The sequence below is a fragment of the Merops nubicus genome, unplaced genomic scaffold (assembly GCF_000691845.1).
Source record: "Merops nubicus isolate BGI_N331 unplaced genomic scaffold, ASM69184v1 scaffold17616, whole genome shotgun sequence".
NCBI lineage: Eukaryota > Metazoa > Chordata > Aves > Coraciiformes > Meropidae > Merops > Merops nubicus.
Window position 1 is genome coordinate 6,702 of NW_008617118.1, and position 22,480 is coordinate 29,181.

The 22,480-nt window shown below is 37.5% G+C and overlaps 1 protein-coding gene across 1 annotated transcript; it reads right to left on the reverse strand.

Annotated features, from left to right (window-relative positions):
- Positions 1–647: 647 nt before the first annotated feature.
- Positions 648–20,740, reverse strand: LOC103775583 (BTB/POZ domain-containing protein KCTD5; the record flags this gene model as incomplete). Its single annotated transcript, XM_008943045.1, has 5 exons — positions 648–1,193; positions 8,333–8,458; positions 18,206–18,301; positions 19,450–19,541; positions 20,632–20,740. Coding segments are annotated over 5 exons (453 nt in total), but the record flags the coding sequence as incomplete, so codon positions are not given.
- Between the last annotated feature and the right edge of the window lie 1,740 nt (positions 20,741–22,480).

The window sequence follows — 22,480 nt, forward strand, 5'->3', positions numbered from 1 at the left end:
TCCAGTCTTGTGTATTAGCCTTCATCAAGAACAAGCTATTAAAGCTGCACCAGATGTTTTCAACCAGTGTTCTTTAACTGCATAGTTGAAACAGTAGAGAAAGACTGATTACATGGATCCTGAATATATGAAGTAATTAAGTTTTTCAATTGGATGAGCTTCGGTCCACACTCAGGTTTGATTTTAGTCCCAGTCACAAAGATAGGGATCTAAGATGAGCCAGCCATATTTCTGTACAAACTCCAGCTCTTGAAAAACCTCTACCATAATCAAAAAGACTTCAATGCTTATAGTAACTTTATAAAAGCACAAACACACATATAAGTACAAACATCTCAAAAGAAACAGAATGCTCAGTTGTTCATTTTAAGTGAATTTTGATTCCCCTTCCAAACATCTGGCTAAGACTGGGAGCATAACTTTCACAGGAGACTGTTTTAACAGAACATCAAGAATAACTCAGATGAAGGCCGTTTTCTCTGTTTAGTCTTCCCTTTGGGTATTAAAGTATGCTATAAATCCAGTCAATATATACACCCTTCCTTTAGAGAAACCTTTTGTCTGTCGTGTAACGTTTTATGTGCTAGTTTCAGTTGATCTCCTAGGCTGTTACTACATAATAAAGTATGTCACAGAGCCATAAGGAATGTGCAGTATAACACAGTCAACTGGGGCTGCCACTGATTCTGAAACAACGCAGGCCCAAATATTTGCATTTGTGAGCTGTAATATGTGTGTGTAGCACCAATTACATTGTCCTTTAAATGGTTACAATGATTAGTAGGAAAACGTCTCTGAACCGATCAACACTGGGTCATCCAGCACCAGACATTAAGTCCTACATGTCTCAGAGGAAAATATGAGTGCATGGTCATTTCTTTTCAAATGACCAGTGCCAGTCAGCCCGAAAGAGAGTACAGCCATGCACTACAACCAAAACTTAACACACGCTCCCAGACCATCTATGCCCAGTATGTAATCTTGCAATGCTTTCAAGCCAGCTGACACCAGCTTATAGGCAAAAATGGTTGAACCCAGATCCACAGAAAATTGTCTATTTTTTTCAGTCAGATTTTTTTCTTTTGCAACTGAGTCTCTTCAGTGTGACAATTCACTGCATCTTGGAATAAAAGAGAAAAAATTGTCACCGGTCAATACTGTCTTCACATCCTGGAACCTCGTTCTTGCAAAATCTGAAACAGACCAATAAAAAAAAAAAATCTATAAATGAAAATTCACTTGCTGTCATTCCTAAAGCATGGAGGTCAAAGAGAAACACAATGACTATTTCATACAACTGATAAAGTGTCAGGGACATTCATGAAGTCTGTGCTTTAAGGTTGAAAAAAGACAGATTGATACTTACAGTGTCTACTGTCAAACAATGAAAAGAGGTAAATCACTGCTAGAAATTGTGTATCATTATTAAAACCAAAGCTTAAAGGTTGGTAGATGTACCAAGTAAGACATTTCTCCTCATCCTGTTCTGAAGATACTTAAGTGCAATGTGATAAATGTACTCGAGTACTTCACTAGAAATTCCTAGTACCAGGAAGGGCTCTTGACTTCAAAAGCTGAAAGAACGCAAAGGCACGATCCCTGGACAACAGTGTAGCTGCCTTCAATGCAGAATTTTCTTCTCTGATGATTTCAGTGTGTTCTGATATTAAGACAAACATCTGATGCTAGTACTCAGTAGCACATTCTATCCCAGAGAACCCCCAAGATTTCACAGCACACTCAAACACTTCAGTCTTCATTCTTGTAGGATAATGGCTGGCTACCATTTAACACAGGACAGCAGTTTCATATACAGCTTTAAATTTTAAAAGTCTGGGTATTTTGTTTCTTTTCAATATTGTTAAAATGTTGACAATTTAACCTATCAGCCTCTATCAGCTGTCAAGCATAACAGGTTTTTCATAATGACAGTAGTCAACTAGGGTTTCACCTGCTTTGCACTATTTCACTGGATTTTTTAAGGACTGGAGTTCATAAAGAACCCATCACCATTTGTGTGCTTCAGGGACAGTTCAGAATTAGTTTAAAAAAAATTAAGAAGTAATTTTAAGAAATCACTTTATCATTTACTCACTGCCTGTCCTGAAGTACCTGGATCTTGCTTTGTGCTTTCCACGTCCTTTTTCATCTCAAATTCAGTATTAGTGTCAGTATTAGTGGTCAGTATCAGATGTCACCACAGCTACCTTGATAAATTTCCTAAGTACAGAAAGATGTTGCCCATGGGCCATCACATGCTGTAGGGTATATTTTTGACGCAAACATTGCTTATTTCATGAAGATAATTTATTATGTGTACTAAGCTAAAAGCATTTCACAGGAAAATGTAGGAAAGATACAAGTGAATTCTGTGAGGAAAAGCCAGGCCCTGAAAATTGCTCAGCAACTGCTAGTGTAACATATTCAAAAGGAATTAGACAAACTCACAGAAGACAGCGCCACCGATACCTACTCATGGTATCATAGTGTCACTGTAGCTTTCATATGATGGCCTAGATGCAGGCTTGAAGCCAAAATTCCTCCATTGAGGCTTACTGGAAGGTGGGAAAATATACCGGGAGTTAATTTTATAAAATGCTTCGACTTAAATTCTTTCCTCAAGTACTTGCTGTTGGTAACAGCTGAGAACAAACTGCTAGAGTAGATGTCCACGTAGCAGATAACAGTCTGACCCAGCAAATGTAGTCAGTCAGTCTCCAACAGAGACAGAAACATGGGTGAAACAAGCACCTGTGCACTTCAAAAAAAAAAAAAAAATAGTGGAGCTATTAATTTTGTGAATCTTTCCAATTTAAAGTAAAACATTGGAGTTTATTCTTTCCTAGGAGATAAAAAGTACTTCCAAGATTCAAGACTTAGAACTACTTCCTGTAGCCTCAGGAACACATACGATAAGATACAGCTAAGTCAGATCTGGATGCTAAACTTTGCACACTGTATTAAGCCAGTAAACCCATCATGAAGCAGAAAATTCTATCAGATGAGGCAATCTTTTAACACACTTTGCCTAGCAATTCTTCTGTAACCCCTAACTTTACCAAAGGGGAAGTGATTTCTGATCAGCAAGCTCTCATGAGATGTGTTCCACTGCCCTCTGTTCAGAAACTGTGTGAAAGAGGATCTTTTGTAGTCATGGTTAGTCACTTTGTCCAAAGAAGAAATTGAATTTCAGTTATCAGGAATTCTATGAAAATTGTACTCACTAAACACTGAAAGGATGACTGACTCCGTTCTGCAATTTGAAATTCCTCTTTTTTTTTTCCTGAAGAAGCCTTTAGTAAAACTATTTCTAAAAATTTCAGTGGCTTGCTGGGTAAAAATGCCGAAAGAATATGTCTCAGCACTAACAGAGGTCAATAAAACTCTAAAACAGTACTGACAGGTTTTGTCCCATACTGCTGATAGCTAGGATTGAGGAGTATGTCTGGAGCAGAACCAGGAACATGCTCTGCTAGCTAAACAGGTGACTTCACTGATAATACTCCTGTCTGCACACTTTAGATCATATAATCACTGAATAGTTTGGGTTGGAAGGGACTTTTAAAGATCATCCAGTCCAAACTCCCTGTCTTGGGCAGAGACACCTTCCACTAGATTAAATGCTCGAAATGATGCTCAAAGCTCCACCCAACCTGACCTTCAACACTTCCAGGGATGAAGCATCCACAATTTCTCTGGGCAACCTGTACCAGTGTCTCACCATGCTCACAGTGAAGGCTTTTGTCACTATATCCAATCTAAATCTACCATTCTTTCAGTTTAAAAACACTGCCTGTCCTGTCACTACAGGTCCTGGTAAAAAGTCTTTCTCCGTCTTTCCTGTAAGCCCCTTTTGAGTACAGGAAGGCCACAATAACATCTCCCCAGAGCCTTCTCTTCTCCAGGCAGGACAACCCCAACTCTCTCAGTCTTTCTTCATAGCAGAGGTGTTCCAGCCTTCGGACCCTGTGTCCCTCCTCAGGGCCCACTCTACCATATCCATGTCTTTCCTGTGCTGTCCTCCCAGAGCTGGACACAGTACTCCAGGTGGGGTCTCACAAGAGTGGGAATCGCTTCCCTTGGCCTACTGGCCATGTTACTTTTGATGCAGCCCCAAATAATTAGCTTTCTGGGCTGCAAGTGTTTGTTGATGGCTCATACCAAATGTTTCACCCACCAGTATCCCCAAGTCCTCCTCTGCAGCACTGCTCTCAATCCATTCATCACCCAGTCTGTACTGGTACTGGGGACTGTCCTGACCCTGCTGTAGACCTGCTGTATTCAGGATTTTCTCTCTTTTCTTATTTCTGTTCTGTTTTTCCTCCAGCTGCACCAGATCCAAAGTTGACTTATAAACTTTAAACAATGCTCAATGAACTCTAATATCATATGGGCCTGAGTGTTACTGCTTCTTAGGGAATCAGAATGTGGAAACAATTTCCTCCCACTCAAATCTAATGCAGGTAGAATAACATTTTAAGAACTGTTCATCTCTTAGGCAGCTTAAGAATCTTGCATTCAATTCCACCACAGTGCCAGTTAAATTCTTTCCAACAAAGCTTCAGATTTGACCAATTCCTTGGAGCCACTCCCACAGACTTGGCAAAAGACCTTATTCTACCTGAGCAGTAGTTTCTGTTAGCACCAGTTAAGAAAGTAATGCAGGTTCTTTTTCAGCCATGTGGAAGGGAATCAACACTTCAGAGATAAGTATGAGGCTACTTTGCAGCTAAAAAAAAGATCAGGTGTACAGGTGACAAGCTGGAGTTCAATCTCATGCAGTGGTAAATAACTCCATTTCATACAGGCTGAAGTGACTACCCACACACTGTATCACCAAACAGCCAATTATAAGAAATTGGATAGCAGAATAAGTAGGAGCAGTGCTTGCGGACATGTTAGGAAAAGGCTACAGAAGTTGTTCTTTCTCATGCAAATTTTATGTTCTTCCACTTGTGACTTTTGAAACACCTTGATCTTCAGTAAGATGTCACACTGCAACGGAAAGGACCTGATCCCTCCTCGGAAAGAGTTGTCTTCTGTGATATATCTAACTGCAGCACCAAGATCAAACTATTTACTTCTCTTTGCCAGATCTTGATTCAAAAATTACTAGTTTCACAATTATCAGATAAGATCACGTGTTGACTATGTTGTACTTCAGTCATGTTTACTAAGTTATTGCCAATTACTGGTAATTTATTAAATTTACCAAAAAGGTATACTGTAAGTTTGTATCTGATGCCTCTACACATAAAAAAAACATTTGACAGAAAAGCTGGTGCATGGAAAATAAAAATGAAAAGCAATTCTGCCCCTCAATCTACATGAAGTTTCCTCTCAGCAAAGCTTTAAAGGAGCCAATCACAATACAGCTTACAACAGCAATGCTAACTATTCTGTCCAAGCAGCAATATCCAGAACAGGAATTCTACCTTTGCTCACCATGCCACAACTATAGTCACAAACACACACACCACCAGGACTAGCCAAAGGACAGCACTAGTTGGGGTAGGAACTGGATGGGGCAGAAAAGCATTTGGGTAAAATCCTAGGGCAACTAGTGCTCACCATGACATTTACACTTAATCTGAGTCATTCATATCGTAATCCGTTTCTTCATCCTCACTCTGAATGGCATGCAGCATGCAGCAAGCACAGAGAAAGGAAGGGAAAAGAAGAGATCGCGAGTGAGTTAGAGCTGCAACAAAGTACAGTCCACTTACACTTGAAGAATCTGGGAATGACATTTATTTACTTTTATTTGGGACCCCAGTCTTCGTAACAAAGTATGACAACAGACCATTTCAAGGAGGAACATTACAGATTTAATGAACATTTCCTTTTTCAAGTGTCCTAAAGTCAGCAGATAGAAGCCAACAGTGTCATGCAACATAACAACAGGGACCATAAGTATAGAGAAAATTTAAAACTGTAAAGCCATTACCTTAACTCCATGTACTCTGCCACAGATGGGAATGGATAGTACTTAAAAATATAACTTTGGATGCAGACATTACGAACAAGCGTTGGTCATCTGTCCCAAGAGTGACAGCTCAATAAAGTGGTATGAAAGAGAAGAATGCTCATGGGAATACAGGGGGGTTTTACCTTTCAGTAGTCCCATGGCTACCAGTGAAAGCCACTGGAACTATTTTGTCCCAAATGCTGTTAATCTCCTTTTCTTAGATGTATTACAAGGTTACACAGAAGTCGGCTGCTAGATTACTATGCAAAGTGCTTTCCAGAAAAAGAAAACACAAGAAAAAAAAGTCTCTAAGAAGAAATGAAGGAACAAAGGTGAAGCTTGATTAGATGGGCTATCAGAAAATGCTTTTTCCTATTCTGGAAGTCCAGTACTATTAATTAAAGCTGAAGTGCTTGTTAATGAAAATGACATACTCGCAGTTTCTTGTTTTCTCTAACCCAACCTGCTGTAAAAATAATGGGAAGACTTTTTCATGGCTTCTAAAGGTCATGAACACATGAACACATCATTCTTTATATATCACTGGACACTAGAATCTCAGTCATATGAAATTTATGAAGACCCAATCAGACACTAATGAACAGATTGCAGGCTACAGGATTAACAATGGCTAAGAGAGAACTATTGAGACAACAGCTCCCAAGTTCTAGTCAAGATTCCTGACCACAGCTCTGAGAAACCTCTCAACCAAAACCGATTTTTTTTTCCAGGCACAACATACACTTGTTAAAAATAAAAAAAACACCTGACCTATTAGAAACACAATATATTAAAAAATTATTCTTCAAGTATTGCCATTAATTCCTAGCAACAGCTGAACTCTTCCAAGACAAAAGGCGTGAATATTTGTATCTCCAACCTAAATTAACAGTAATTCCTATTCATCACCCTGGCCAAATAATGCTCTGCTTTCTTCTCTGAAACAATGATGAAGAAGCACTTCAACGGAGAAGTCTAAGATTTAACTCTTCTCAGAGCTACAGATTTCACAAAGTTGTACCACACTCTGAACTAGCTTCTGTATTTAGGGTTTAATAGTTTAATTTGATCCATATTTAATTTTGCGTTAAGAATGCAATGTAAATGCTGACAACTTCTGAAGTTCCCTGGAGATGCACTACCATTCTTATGAAGATGTGTGTTAGTTTTTAGTATTCCATGTTTTATTTCAGGTACATATCTCAGCCCTAAATTATTACCACATGCCTCTTTCATTTGTCAACTTTTAAAGTTTTCCTGAAACATCCTAGCAAAAGCAGAACTTGATTTTGGAAGGAGGGAGCTGTGGGTTACCCGAGTTCACTGTTCACACCCTTGACTATATTAATCTCTTACAACTCTTTGGAAGTTTTATATCACCAGTGACAAAAGAGTATAAATTAATCATTTCACTAAGAATCCAACACAAACCTTGGAGTATTTTTATAGTGCAATTTACAAAAATGTCTCCACAAGTGTAGCTGCATAACCAAGTTACAAGGCACAGAAAGTGCTCAAGTTTTATCTGAGGCCCCAGTGCCAAGACCCAAATAAATTTTTAGCATTAATTCAAAATTAATTTCATTGAAGACGATTCTTGAAAAAGCAGCCTTTGATGTTTTACCAATTGTTTCCCATCTACATACACTAAATGAAAAGCTTTTAAGCCAACTACAGAATTATCCAGTTTGTCTGTAGCTATCTCATACAAAGCAACAATACAATGATAAAAACTGTTTAATATGCATGGACAAGAATACACCTACATACAAAACTGGTCTGTCTTATTACTATTCAGCTGTATTTTTACATTTTCCCTTGTACAAACTCTGAAAGACAACTGAATAAAATGCTGAGATATTTTGCCTGTTACAATCTTTTGTAAAGCTGGCTACAGAAAGAAAGAACTATGTAGAAACCTAAAAATATTAAGCTAACAAATACCTTCATCTTATAACATATTGCACGACTGTTTTTTTCAGAGATGGCATATCAACAATCTCCATTCTTGACCACAAGATTTCTTCAGTTGAACTCAAGCAAGAAAAACCCTTTTCAGCTGAAACAGTGGCAGAATAAGGAAGCGATGTGCAATAAACAAAAGCTAGATTCTCAACTGTGAACAGCAAATGTCTGCCCATACTCAAAAAAAACAAAAGGACAGCTATCAGGAAGAGTACAAGAGTACTGCATTTAAAAAACCCATTTGATATAACAAATGCATGCTGTCTGTACCATTTACAGTCTCTCCTCTAATGGACAAGGCAATTAAATAATGGTCCAGAACAGAGATAGGCCTAGCATGAATTAATGAAGCCCACCCAATCTGACACTATGTCTTTAGTCCAATGTCTCGTAACTTACCTTTGCCTTTTCACTGGGTTCACTGGTTGTGCCATAGGGAGTGTTATGCAATTCCTTTGAGACAACACACAGAAATTCAGCCTGATCCTCATTGCCATAGTTATAGGAAGAACCAATACTGACCAGCTGAAACATGAAGGAAAAAAAAAGTCAATTGCATTTCCACACAAAACGATTTCCATACATTCTCATCATCAGTACAAACAGCCCTCACTCTTCAGACTGTTGGCTGTGCCTGAAGCATGATTCTCCACTTCACTGCAAATACGTTTTGATGTTGACAAATACACTGACACTCTGATGATAAGATAAACATAGCTTTTACTTTTAAACATTTACAGAATTAATGATTTACGGTTATGATTATACTGTGAAAGAAAAGGCTACAGAGGAAGCCCAGTGGAGAAGTAACCTGTTCCCTGTTTCTGTTACTTACTAAAAAGCTTCCTGTCCTCCAAAGTTAATTTTTAAAAAGTTTGTATGTGGTTTCTTAATGTGGCATGATTTAACATGTAAATAGCTGCATGCAGGAAGCACTTTAGCCTTAAGGGATACCCACCACTTCATTTACCAAAGAAAGGTACTACTATTAAAACAAACTTTGAGTGGACAAAGACAAATTTTGCATTTGATTGGAAAACAGCAAGACACAGCATGGTGGGACACCAGAATTTAACGTCTGAAGTTCATATGTACTGCTACAAGAAGTTCATTAAGGAAGCACTACAAGCAGAAGCCATGTATAATGAAATGTGACATACTTACAAGCTTCTACAGGTCTTGATATTGAATGATAAATGACAATTTACTGAGAAAAAAGGATATACTCAACATCAGTACTACCTCGTATGCAGCACGTTTATTGAAAGGCAGCAATTTCATGTAACTTGTCTTAACTTACACACAGCACACTTACCTAATGCTAGAAGCTTTAGAGAACCTGCCTTTTCAAGGCATAATCAATTCAGATGTAGCTTGTTCATTTATTTAAAAGCTTTATTTCAAAAGCATGACAAGATTATGTATGGTGCTATGACTACTGACACAGATCAAAGTACTAAAAATCAACGTTGTTGCACAGATATACTGTATCAAAATGTCATTACCAAAAGTATATTAAATTTACCTACTGAATTGCCACACATGTCACAAGGCTGTCCTGTTCCCCAGTATCTATTATATCATTAAAGTGCCCTGGTAATGGCCCCACAGAAAAGGTGTAACTTGGTTTTTAGGGCAACAGCACTTGAAAGGCTGTGTTAGCTATCTGAAAACAAAGTGTGTAGTGCCACTAGTCTAGGAGACCACCAATGCCTTGATAAAGCAGGTAAGATGCACAAGATGAAATCTTGGTCCAGAATCTGTACTTGAGGGCTAAGATTATTCCCCCAGTAAAAGTGGACAGTAGACCAAGATTAAAAGCAGCTTCCATATAGTGGTGTCAGAAGAACATAAATCCTCATTTACTTTTAAGGAGAGGGAGGAGAGAGATGCTCAGATGTTCTAGGATTGTGGTAAGACAGCCAAACAGGCACCTCCACAGACAGAGCCAATATCTACAAAGACCGTCAGGCAGTATGTTTGCACAATGAACCAACTCGATGCCAGGCCTAGGCAATGCAAAAATTTTTGGATCCTGATGGTAATACAGCGTACAAGGCTCAGCCTCCAATGAATAAGAAGCAATCAAAATTCAGTATTATCAAACTACCTACTTCAACTACACTCCCTGTTTGTGATCACCAGAAACCTTTCCCTTCCTCCTCTACTCCTAATATCACTCTAGTTCTGCAGAATACATACATAGTCAGTAATGAACACAGGCTGATCGAAAGTGAATGTGAGAAAGACATTTCTTCCACTAGAACCATGTAATGAAGTTACAAAACCCCAGGGATTTTTGGAAGCACAATACATCCTCACCAGAATACAAAGGCACCATTTATCTTGAGATGTTACATCAGCTAATCTTTCACAATGGATACTCTTCAGTCTGTACCATAATATATTTGTAAAATATAAAATCACAGTACTTAAGTACTTCAGTACTTCCAGCACTTATAGGGGACCTACAGGAAGGATGAGTAGGAACTCTGTATCAGTGAGTGTAGTGACAGGATGAGAGGTAACAGTTTCAAACTGAAAGAGAGGAGGCTTATATTAGCTAGTAGGAAGAAATTATTAACTGTGAGGGTGGTGAAAAACTGGAACAGGTTGCACAGAGAAGTTATGGATGTCCCCTCCCTGGAAGTGTTCAAGGCTGGGTTGGATGGGGCTTTGAATAACCTGGTCTAGTGAGAGGTGTCCCTGCCCAAGGCAGCGGGGTTGGAACGAGATGATCTTTATGGTCCCTTCCAACCTAAACCATTCTATGATTCTGTGAAAACCAATACAGTAACTAATTACTTCGTTGCAGAAAATGGACTAAGAAAGTTGACTGAAAAGCTGGAAAATAAGCCCAGACTTACTTCATATCTAGATATGATTTGTTGTTTCTCTTCCCTATCAGCGAAAAATATCATGCACAAATTTTCAGAAGAAAAAAAAGAAGTTACGTTTGCTCTAAGCCTGTTCAAGTGGTATAAAGTTTATCCTACATATTATATAGCATTTACAAACCATATCGTACAACCATCTTCAACAGTATTTTAAATTTTTAATTTTTTAAAATATTTTAAAATTTTAGTATTTCTAGCCAGTTAGAGGCTAGAAAACATTTTAAAAGCTGGATACATGTTTAAAGCCACACATAATTCACCTTTCTGAAGAGAAATTTGAAGAATCAAATTCAAGCATATGACCTGATTTAGTATACAGTCAATTTTTCCTCTTGCAAAATGCCAAGAACTTGATATCAGATAAGCTATGATAACTACCAGAAGGAAAAATACTTCTTTAGACATTGACACTCAAAAGAAATAAACAACCTCTCTGAAAGCAGACGGGATACGAGACCCAAATATTAGCCAAATCACCAGTCCTGGTTCAATAAGGCGGATATATTCTCAGTTGATAGCTACTTGCATTGCCCACTAATGCTTCATAATCCAAACAAATTGACCTTTTGCACATAATTATTTTTAGGTGACATGGCAGACCTATTAGCTAGTTGCACAAGACTATTGATTTGGTTGACTTCAGAACAACTGGGTAACTTTTTGCCATTATTAATCAGCTGGTGCATTTCAAGATAAAGTCACTTTTGCAACGTTAAACACAAGTTCTTCAAATCTCCAACATGTAATACTCTTGTAAACAGTTCCACACGTGTGCAACTAAGAATGTATTATTTGCATAGTATCAACAGCATGCTAGAAACTTCACTGTGGCTTTTTGAGATGCATCAGTAGTAATAACTGGAATTGTTATACTCCCTTACCTTGTGTCCATCTGTCCCTGCCCTCCACACACCCCCTCCCTAGCCACCCTTCATCCCCCACACCCCTCCTCCCAAATAAAAAGAACCCACAACTAATCTGAGGTCTGCAAAACATGTTACAATGCATAGGAAAATTATTTCAGATTATCCAGCCTGCTGTTTCTCAGACTTTCTGAAAGGACAAACTTTTTGGGTTGTATGGCTTAAACAGTACGGAGAGTTTTAATGACCAAGAGCAGACCAAGGAAGAAAACAAAATGCATTATTTTGAAATGGAATTTCACAGATTTGTACAATTGTATATACATACGTATCATGCATGTATGTATTTTTCCTCATTGTTTTTTCCCTTCCAGGACTTGTTTCCTTACACGCCACGCTAAACCAGTGCAATCCTGCTTGAGCACCCCTGTAAGCCTCAGGAGGGTCAGAACTGAGCACAGGAAAATGCCAATATCACTTATCAGAGAAAATGAGATAATCTTCTATTCACTGTTTGTATGGAATAAGGGTGCTGACACTAGCACAGCTGCAGGAATGGAAAGCATTATTATTATTAGTTAACCAACAAATATATAGTTATTTGCATTATATTGCTTGATGTACAAATACAGGTCGGGATTTTCCTGAAAAAGCAAATAAATAACAACAGGGAAGTTCCTATCTCACAAAGCCATAACTTTTAATTAAGGCAAAAGATGATAATCAGAAAGGGCAAAGTTAAAAAACCCAACAGTTTGGCGTAAGGCAAGATGGGCAGAGATTACCTGATGCCTAGCCATAGTCAGGCTTGTTTTCAAAGAGGAAAGATTTCAGAGTTCTTTCAGGGGCAATTATTAAGTAACTTCCTGAAGAAATTTTCCTAAGTCTTCAGCTCTACAAGAGGATAAGTGTCTTTCCAAAAATTTAAGAAAAACATATGATAAAAGACGCATAGCTGAGAGAACAGCTCAAATGCTTCCTTCATCAAGTTACTCAATGGCCTCAAAATATGTGAATCGCTTCCTATCTTAAATCAATGACTATACACCTAAAAATATCCCCATGCATAGGCAAAATGGTTGGTGCATCACCTTTATGAACTTATTTTTGAAGTGAACAGATTGCATACCTAAGTGAATTGAGACAGATCTCAAAACCAGCCACATTTCAATAACTTGCCTATATAGATTTGCTAAATTGTTTTAACAATTTTGATTCAGAATCTATACGGTACATTCACGACAAATTAGCAACAGTATTATCATCATGATAACCATTCCAGCTTGCACAAACAGCATCCTTGTCTTTCTCTGCTTCCCTCTGGAGTTACTCATACTAAATAACTCTTCTATTTAATGACTACCAACTTCCTTCTCTTTCTGTGATGGTCTGATTCTCAAAACGGAGTAAATTTCATAACAATTATTACCAAATTCTGTTTTAAATATTCTTATATTTTGAGTATCACTGATTCTATTTCAGATGAGGTGAACTCCTTGAACACTAGAAAGCTTGTCTTTTTTAATTATACTAATAGTTGATAGAATAAAAGAAATACTTCCTCTCTTTTTTTTCTTTACAGAATCAAGTTGTATGAATGTAAGAATGGCTTCTATGCCTTTTAGAGTCATACTGTGTTCATGCTACTGCCTTCTCAAAGGATTTGCAGAAGACTATAAAGATGTGTACACATCAGCCATTAAACTCAGCACCGATGATCAACACTAGGACCACAAGTAAATTTATTTCAGGTCTCTTAATGCTCTTAAGCATTTGTTAGATTTCAAATCTAGGACAAAGGAAAATTCATTGCCTTCTAAATATAGATTTTAGATTTTTAAAATTTTACACCTGCCTTCATTTCTTCATTGCTTCCCTCACGTCCCATTGCACTATGTTGAATTTTACTCTGAGCTATCTAGGACATGAACACATGCTGCCTGTGCCCTGCACCTCCTTACCAACAGGCCACATTTCCTACCCAGTTCCAGGAAGTTTGCAAACCCAGTGCATCAATTCCACATTCCAAATGTAAACTATATAACTGCAACGAACAGATAAGGCTTGGTACATTGAAAGCAAATTCCAAAATACAGCTAGGCAACAGTGCAGGTGTAAAATGTAAAACTGTATGGCTAAGTGTCCATGTAAACTCATATTCAAGGTTCTGTCAAGTCACTTTGCTGTCATGTTATCTTCATGATGTTATTCTTTTCTTTCAGACTGAATAACCATTTATATGGCAAGGAAAAGAACAAGTAAGTAGTTTGAGTATTCTATTGATGAGAAATACTACAGAACACCGGGTTCCCAAATCAATTCAGGTAAGACACTTCAAAATGGAGTACAGCTATGTAAAGAACTGGAAACTGCCTCCAATGTTACCGGTTAGCAAAAAATCCCTCCCAAACTCTTCAACACTGGGAAGTAACACAGTAATTAAAAAAGCAGTGACTTTTGAGGGCAAAGGGGGCAGGAAGCATGAGACAGCCTAAAGTCAGTGACTTAAGCTTCACTATGATTCTTCAACTAGGTTTTAAGAAAATTTCCCAATGAGAAAAAAAAAAAACCCAAACCAAAACACCACCAACAAAAGAAAAATAAACAAACCAGGATGTTCTTTCCACTTGAGACAAGACTTAAAACTGCTGGGTTTATTCTCCCCTCACTTTTCCATATTTTATTTCTGAAAAATTCTGTTATTCATTGTTTCAGTTTCAATATATTCCATCCACCTAAACAACAGTTAAATTCTGAGTTACCAGAAATAAAAGGCTGGAACTCAGAACTTAACTGGCCTATTAGGTGGATGAAACACACTCGAACTGTAACAATCATTAACACAGAAATGTCCCTTTCTAAACCAAATGAACTCAAAGCTTTATTTACAAGGCTCCTAATGTTTAAATTGTACCACTTTTACTTAACAAGTATGGATCAAAGGCTGTTAACTTTGGAGGAAGATTTCAGGAACAGAAATTATCTGTTGAGAAGGTAAGAGGTATTCTTAAGAAAAACAAGCTAAATAACTACAGGGGTTGTGTTTGGTTGTGGGTTTTTGTTGTTGTTATTTTTACAATATGGACATTCATAATGTATAATGGAATACTGTGAATATAAATAAAAGCCAGTCACAAATACACACAAATTACTATGTGCTGTACATTCAGGAATAAAGTGGAATGATTTGAAAGCAGCAGAAACGCAAGGAGGTCAAGCATATCAGTGTGAGGGCAAAAAGAATGGTGTGACACACCTCACTGCAGCATTTCTGGAAGCATCTCTCTTCCCCTTTCACTTCCCGTGACACTATCAGCAGATACTCTGACTGCTGGGCCCGGCCACAGCTGTACTGGGAATCTATACTGACAAGCTGAAATAACCAATCAAAGCAAAACACAGAAAGAAACCTTGTAAAGCTGAAGCACATACCATTATCCAAATAGTACAAATAACAGATGAGCTCAAACATTCAGGTGACATTTACCTGGCACTAGAATAGGTTGCTATCAAGCTACAAGTTTCGTTTCAAAATACTAAATATTTATGGAGGCAGTTGCAAAAGCCCTTTGCAATTTCAAGGGAAGTTAAGAGTTACTGACAGTAAGTCAGAAAATTACCCATATCAATGTGGTGTAGCCAACCACTCTGAAAAACACAAACAGAAGTTTTGTGCATTATAAAAGTAAGCATTGTTTTCCTGTGATACTTGTCAAGTTCAGAAGGTAACATGGATATAGGACTGGAAGGTGTTATGTAGAGCAGTATACCGAGCCCAGGTATGAAAGAGATTCATCTTCTTCCAGATATTGATAAACAGAATACAGCTAAGGTAACATACCAAGTCAACTAGAGGAAAAAAAAGTCGAGTGGTCTAAATTGGTTTTAGAAGGGGTAATTTACAGAAGATCCAAGAAAATAACTGGAGTGTAAAAAATTGTCTGTCTTGTTCCCATGAAAATCAGTACCAAGAACTCTGTTCACACTTATAATCTAATGATCATCTAATAATTCAGAGGTTCAGAACAACCTCAGCTAAATTTCTCAACTTGTTATTACAAAAACTATTCTATCTTAGCAATCCATGGCAACTCCTACACTAACATTTAAATTAAAGCATAGCCCATCGGTGCACTTGAGAAAGATTAGAGCATTAAATTAAGTGTCAATAACTAGAGAAGAACTGTTTATTCCGAGTAAACTGGAGATTACTACTGATGAGAAGGCTCGTGAACAGTAAATTTATTATCCCGCTATTGATATATGCATAATTTTGAAGGCAGCAGCTAAATAGCTTCCTCCTCATACAGTGAACACGTTTAAGACAGCATTATGCTGACAGACTCAGGTTACATTAATCATTAAAATTTACATGGCTGACACACCACTGCTGTCTAAAGCCTTTGTATGTGGCAATTTTGTAGAGCCCGCAGTTTCTCATTATGTAATATTGCCAAAACACTGTTTTTTTCTGATTGTGTGAAGAGCTATTTGAAGCTAAAATTGAATCTAAAAATCACTTATAAAATAACCCATTGAAATCAGAAAACCTAGGCAGCAAAACTATTGGCAGCAGTTCTTGGACTGGGATATAACTGCAGTATTCTAGCAGTGCTTCCATCGTGTTCTTTGGAAAAGTGCAACAATACATCCGTGCAAGTGCACCAGCAGTTTAACACCTTCCACTCCTATTTAATCACCACATCCAACTGTATTTTACAAGAAATTTTTGAAATGTCCAGGGGAAAGAAATATTTTTTAACAAAACCACTTAAACACGCTATGCGGGGCACAGAGGACAAAGACTCTCAATGCACAGTAATATTACTCCTCTGAAAAAGTTGAATTCTAGCCCAGATCATTAAGCGTGGTAGGTGCAACCCCAAAATCTGCTTCTGAAGGGAGCATGCTGCTGAGCAACACAGGTCTAGAAAAGATAAAAAAATACAGAAGTGCTACTGTGTTCTCCAAACTTAACAATAAAACTGCTTAGATTACACAGCAAATTCTAATCATATTTCAGGTGAATGATGTCTGCTAAAAGCAGGTCTGCAATAAAAACAAAGGAGAGACCGGCCTAGTCTGAGGTAATGAGAAGCTGTTATGAGACCATACAGCTTTTCTGTTTGTCTCCTTCAAACGACATGTCCAAGAGAGAGCAACATGAGAGAGGGAGGAAGTAGGGAGAAAGCGGGATGAAATGAGGACATAACGTTCAAGAAAGTCACTGGAATTTTCCAGTTCTAAAAGAGAGTCTAAATTCTAAAAGATGTTATAAATACTCTTTCAGCAGTTGCACTGGCAAAGCAGTATTACTCCCAAAAGAAATATCCCCAAAGAACACAAGGCTTTAGGACAGGTAAAAGCCAGAATACTATTGGATCTGTTAAAAAGTAAAGAGTCTCTATTTGTAATGAAATATAGTTTCTCATGACAAAAAGTAATGTCAAAGAAGCTTTGTCAATGCACTGGTCAAAAAAAACCTCACAAGTATTAAGCAAGAGGGTTTTTTTTCAGGGGCTTAAACAACATTCAGCATCTGGCATACCAAAGAGACCTAGTAATACTTGAGCTGGAAAACTGAATCACAAGAAGCCATCTCTGTGCTGATTTAGTTTATTTGATCATGGCTGTCTCCACGACACCAGCATCGTACATATTTCAAATATAATGTGCTGTTTTACCATTCTGTGCTGTACTTTTTAAAAAAATGTTGCTTTGTTGTGTTATTAAAGTGAGACCACAAGGTAAGAGACTTGTGCCTATTCCAATCTCTCCTACAGTTGGGACCAGACACTGAAAAAGGTGCTGGTGGCTGAGCACTTGTGTTTCACTCCAGACTTAATAGGTTCATTGCTCCAATGCAGTTTAAATATTCTGGTAGGTTAGGAACATGAAGGATGAAAAAAACATGTAGATAGTTTCTTATTTGCAGAGATTGGCAAAGATAACAGAAAGTTCTTCTTGAAGTTGTACAATGTATTGTATGTACACACAAAGCTACTTTTATGACGTGCAAATAACAAAAAGATTCATGTAGCTCACACCTATCCCAGCTTCACACCCACACTGGTTAAGTGCACCTTCCTGTGTGTATCAGTGCTTTATCTGAAGAACCATTGTTTGGGCCTGACAAACATTTATGTCCCAAGCTCATCATTTTACCCAGAGCTCTTTATATCTGACCTACCATTTGTATAAACTTGTATTAGTTAATTTTGGTTTATTCACCCTTCAAATGCTTGTGTGTAGACACCAAAGAATTAAATTTCAAACATGATGTAGATGATTTTATAGAAAGTTAGCATAATTTACTTCCTATAAAGTTACAGACTTTTGTTCTCTCACAAATAATAATACAAATACCATATTTTAAATATACTGTGTACCTTTATCCAATTTCTGAAGATGACCGAACTTAAAAAGATGAAAAGAATTGACTCTGTACTCCTCTTTCATAAAACTGAATTTTTAGAAGACTTTTTAATTGCATCCAGTATGGTTTTTTTTACCTGTTCAAATTTCCAGCCATCAGACATTGTGGAAACCATTTGAGTAAGTTCCTCTTCCTGGCACTGCAGCACTCTGTACACATGTTTGACTGGCACCTTCAAGAAGAAACATAAGATGCTCAGTATAGCATGGAATTCACTAGGTTTGTGGCTTACCTAAAGATGCCCTTATTCTATAGAAACGGTAAGCAATACTACCTCAAACACCTTGCTTGGGTTTTTTTTCTTTTTTTAAAGAAATCTTATCTGTTCCTAATCACCTCACAGAGGACTCAATCCTTTGTGAATGTTTCAGGGACTAAAGTGCTACCTAACAGCTGTAATCAAATAATCTTAAAACACACCTATCGTTCCATGTGATAGCAAATGGCATCATTCAGAACCAAGGCTGAGGTTCTGCAGAGGCCTACCTAACTTTTAAGAACGTCTGACCACATTAAGAAATGTCTTTATTTCCCTGTCAAAGTTTCCTATCCAAAGCAATGAATAACTAGGACCATTTCAGCTGAAACCCTTTAGAAAATGCTACTGAAGCAAGTCTTGCTATTCCACGATCCAGCTTCAAAAGAAATTTGGCAAACTGAGTTTGTAATATCTCTCTGAAGACTACTCATTTGTCAGGGAAAGCCAGAGCAGCAGAGTTAAAGAACAAGCCTGAATACTTCCTTAACATTTTTTCTATCATATTCACTGTAATGAAGGAATATACATGACTTGCTAAGAGAACAAGAGTATTCTCAACTACAGAGCACTACAAATAAAGAAACTAACTTTTCCACAAAAATGTATAACAGGAGCTAAGCAGCATGTGTATGTATCCTGCATAAATATACTTCATAAACAGCAGTTATGCGGTTGTTAGGAAACCTTATCATATTCAGAGTACTAAAATGTAGATAAGAAAAATATCTACTCTACAAAAGCTGTTTTCTAAAATAGCTATTTCCAGAAATGATATGACAAATTCTACTATTACCAGTTATATTTTTTAACAGTTCTTTACAAAGTTTCCAGGTTTTGAACATGAACTGGAACCATGCGCCTGTGTCCTTTGTAAGCAGATTGACAGGTACTGGTGATTAAGAATATTAATCTTTGGATATTAATGGTTCAAGCTCAGCCAGTTATGAAGGCACCCATTCAGTATCTTTCTGGGAAAAATGAGCAATTAAGGAAAAAAGTGGAACCTACCCACTACTTGCTATAGAACAAATAATCAAAGCCACACTAGAAATCAGCCTCACCTGTGAGATTTTGCTGTCTCTTTCTCTTATTTTGTCTTTTACCAGTTTTATTAGTGATGTGATATTGTAGAATTCAGCCTCTTCCAGTACACCTAGTATAAGAACATTTTTTGGAGAGAGAGCATAACCAATGATTCCAAGCTAAAACCATCAACCAGTTCCTAAGATTATCTTCTCTAAAATTACAGAAAATTATTTATTTCGCCACAGGAAAAGTTCATCTATCAGCCTAATGGTTCTGGCTTCCTTCAGGCACATGTAGGTCAAAGTTCAGCTCATTCTGAAAAACTATTCTAAAAAAAGCCCAATGAAAACTGAGGCCCCTTCACACATAGAATGAGGCAGGAAACAAAAAGGAAGACAAATGCCATTCCATAGCAGACTGATGGACCACCATAGCCCAGGCCCCACCTCATGCTGGAATAGGAAAGAGAAATTCAAACAGTCCTACTAAAAAGCTCTAAAAGCTCTGCAGCTGTTTGCGTGGAGAAAATTTTTCTGCCTGTCATGAGATCTTAGACTTTGAAACAGAAGTTTAAAGATACATACTACAGACTGCTCCCACTCACACGTTCAAGACATACCTGTTCTCCACACATACTACGTGTTTACCAGTGCCCACGGAAATTCCATTTCACATTATTTCCTGCTAATATTGGTAGACTTTGTTCTCTTTCACTGATTTCTTCAATACCTTATTGCTACAACTTCAGTACTACATGCTTTAAAACAGTCATCCTCCATTAGGGTAAGACTGATATGAATTGAGGAGAGAGAGAAGGTGGGGTCAGAATTCACTCTTCAAGATTAAAGTCCACACATCTGAATATCCCAAAACTTCACTCTTAGTTTGCTTTACATCTCCTAAAGATTGTTTCACAGCTAGTACTCTTCTGCTTGAAGAGTACTAAACCCAAGTATTTTATACAGTCATAAAGATAATATGATAAAAAGCACTTATTTTTAACTAGGGACAGGGGGTGTGAAATCAGGAATCATATTCAAAACATTGAAATAACAGCATATATTGTAACTGCACAATACCTGTCAGCTTTGCTTGAAACACTGAAATGCTACACTGATTAAGATTTACCATCTACTTGGAAATTACTTTTGATGGCTCAAAAGCTGTGAAAATAATAAGCAAGTGACAAGAAAGCAAGTGATTGAGTAACATCTTACCTTCCTCAGCAAGGTCCTTGTTAATAACCAGTTTCCCATGTCTGAGATAGTTCAGCACTGGCCCAAAGTAGGTCGGGTCTCTGTCTATTAAATAGGCACCTGTTTCATCCTAGATTAGAAAACAAAAACAAAACCAACAAAAAACAACAAACCCCACAAAACAAACAAACAAACAAGGTAAAGAAAAAAAAAGTTTGAATGTCCCAGCAGGAATTGCAAGCTCATGTTCAGCTTGGCATCTCAAAAGCAAGCAGGCATTCAGACATAACCACATCCCTTAAAGCCAACGTAATTAAAGACATTAGAAGGAATTCAGCAAAGCAGCTGTACTTGTATCAAACTGATCACTCAACTCAATCATGTACTACATTCTCTTACCTGATCAATTCACCCCCGACCCCTTATCAAAAGGTTATCAACACTGTTAACATGAAAGATCTGAGCAGTAAAGTTTTGATTACTGAACTATGATACCCAAAACTCTCTACTTGGCGGTATCTGATGTTCCTAAAATGTTCCATTGGAAAAAAGATGGTGGATGTATTTTCAGGTACATGGATTTGGTTTCTGAATAATGCTTGTCTAACCACCAGTTGGTAGGATGTAAAAGGATCACAGCCTGAACCACAAGCAACATAAAACATTCTTCTACCCAAGCCTATTACAAGCTAAATGCTTTACAGATATACACAGTCATTGTAGAAAAAGTGAAGGGGTGTTATATTTTATATAAAATTAACGGTTCAAGAAAATGCTAATCTATTAAAACATGCTACCAGTTAACCCACACTCAGAGAAGATAGTGCTTGATGAAGTCTAATCACAATTTCTTCTGACCTAAGCTTATGGTCTCACAGAAGCAAGACTATGCACCAAAAGCAGCATATAGATGAAGTGCATAAATTGGTATATTTTTAATTTTTCACATATAAACATATTTACATTATCAAAACATTGAAGAATGAACAATCTACAGATACAACCCATAGAAATTAATTTAGCTGACAACTGTACGAATTATAAGCTGAAGAGTATTATTTAATACGGAAACCAGTGAAGTAGGAAAGGAGGATCTAAAACTGATAAAAAGAATCACTTTTTTAAACTAAAAAGCACAGTCTTTGCTCATCAGTCAAACTGAGTTAAGAAGCATGAACAGACAAAAATGAAATTCTTCCCAGTTAAGGGAAATAAGTCTCTAGAAACAAGCTTCTTCAATTAGATTATGGTATTCCTTTATACTACAGTGTTCTCTCACATCACCCTCTGAAGCAATACTGGCCTCCAGCTCTCACCACTACAGGGACAGACAGGTGGAACTGGCTACTTTCTTACCCAGATTACAATAAGGAAAACATGCATTAATGTCACATCTTCTTCGAAAGCGAAAAGATAGGTTCCTTGGACTCTGACCCTACAACTCAGGTATGCTGCAAACTAGTCCCAGGGAGCAAAGGGCAAAAATGTAAACCATTCAGTAAAGAATACTGTAGAAATATGTGAAGAATAAGCAGGCAAAAGTGGCATAAAATCATCTTTCTAAGGATCTTCCTATAGATGTTTTCTGACTCCCCCTTTAGAGGAAGCTGCCTGATTATCTTTCAGTGTTCACTAAGCACTTCATGTTGAAATCACCAAGAAAAGCCGATTACATTAGATCTTTAAGGATACTGATGTAAACATAAATCCAATAAAAGCTCACACAGTAATGTAGTCATCTGCTCCACCTCTCAAAATATGGGTCCTAAGCCCTTCCACAATTTCAGAATACTGTCAGGATTGACTACATCCACAGGTATATGAAAACACATTGTCTTTTCATGTGTAATTAGCATTTTGGACACTCTTT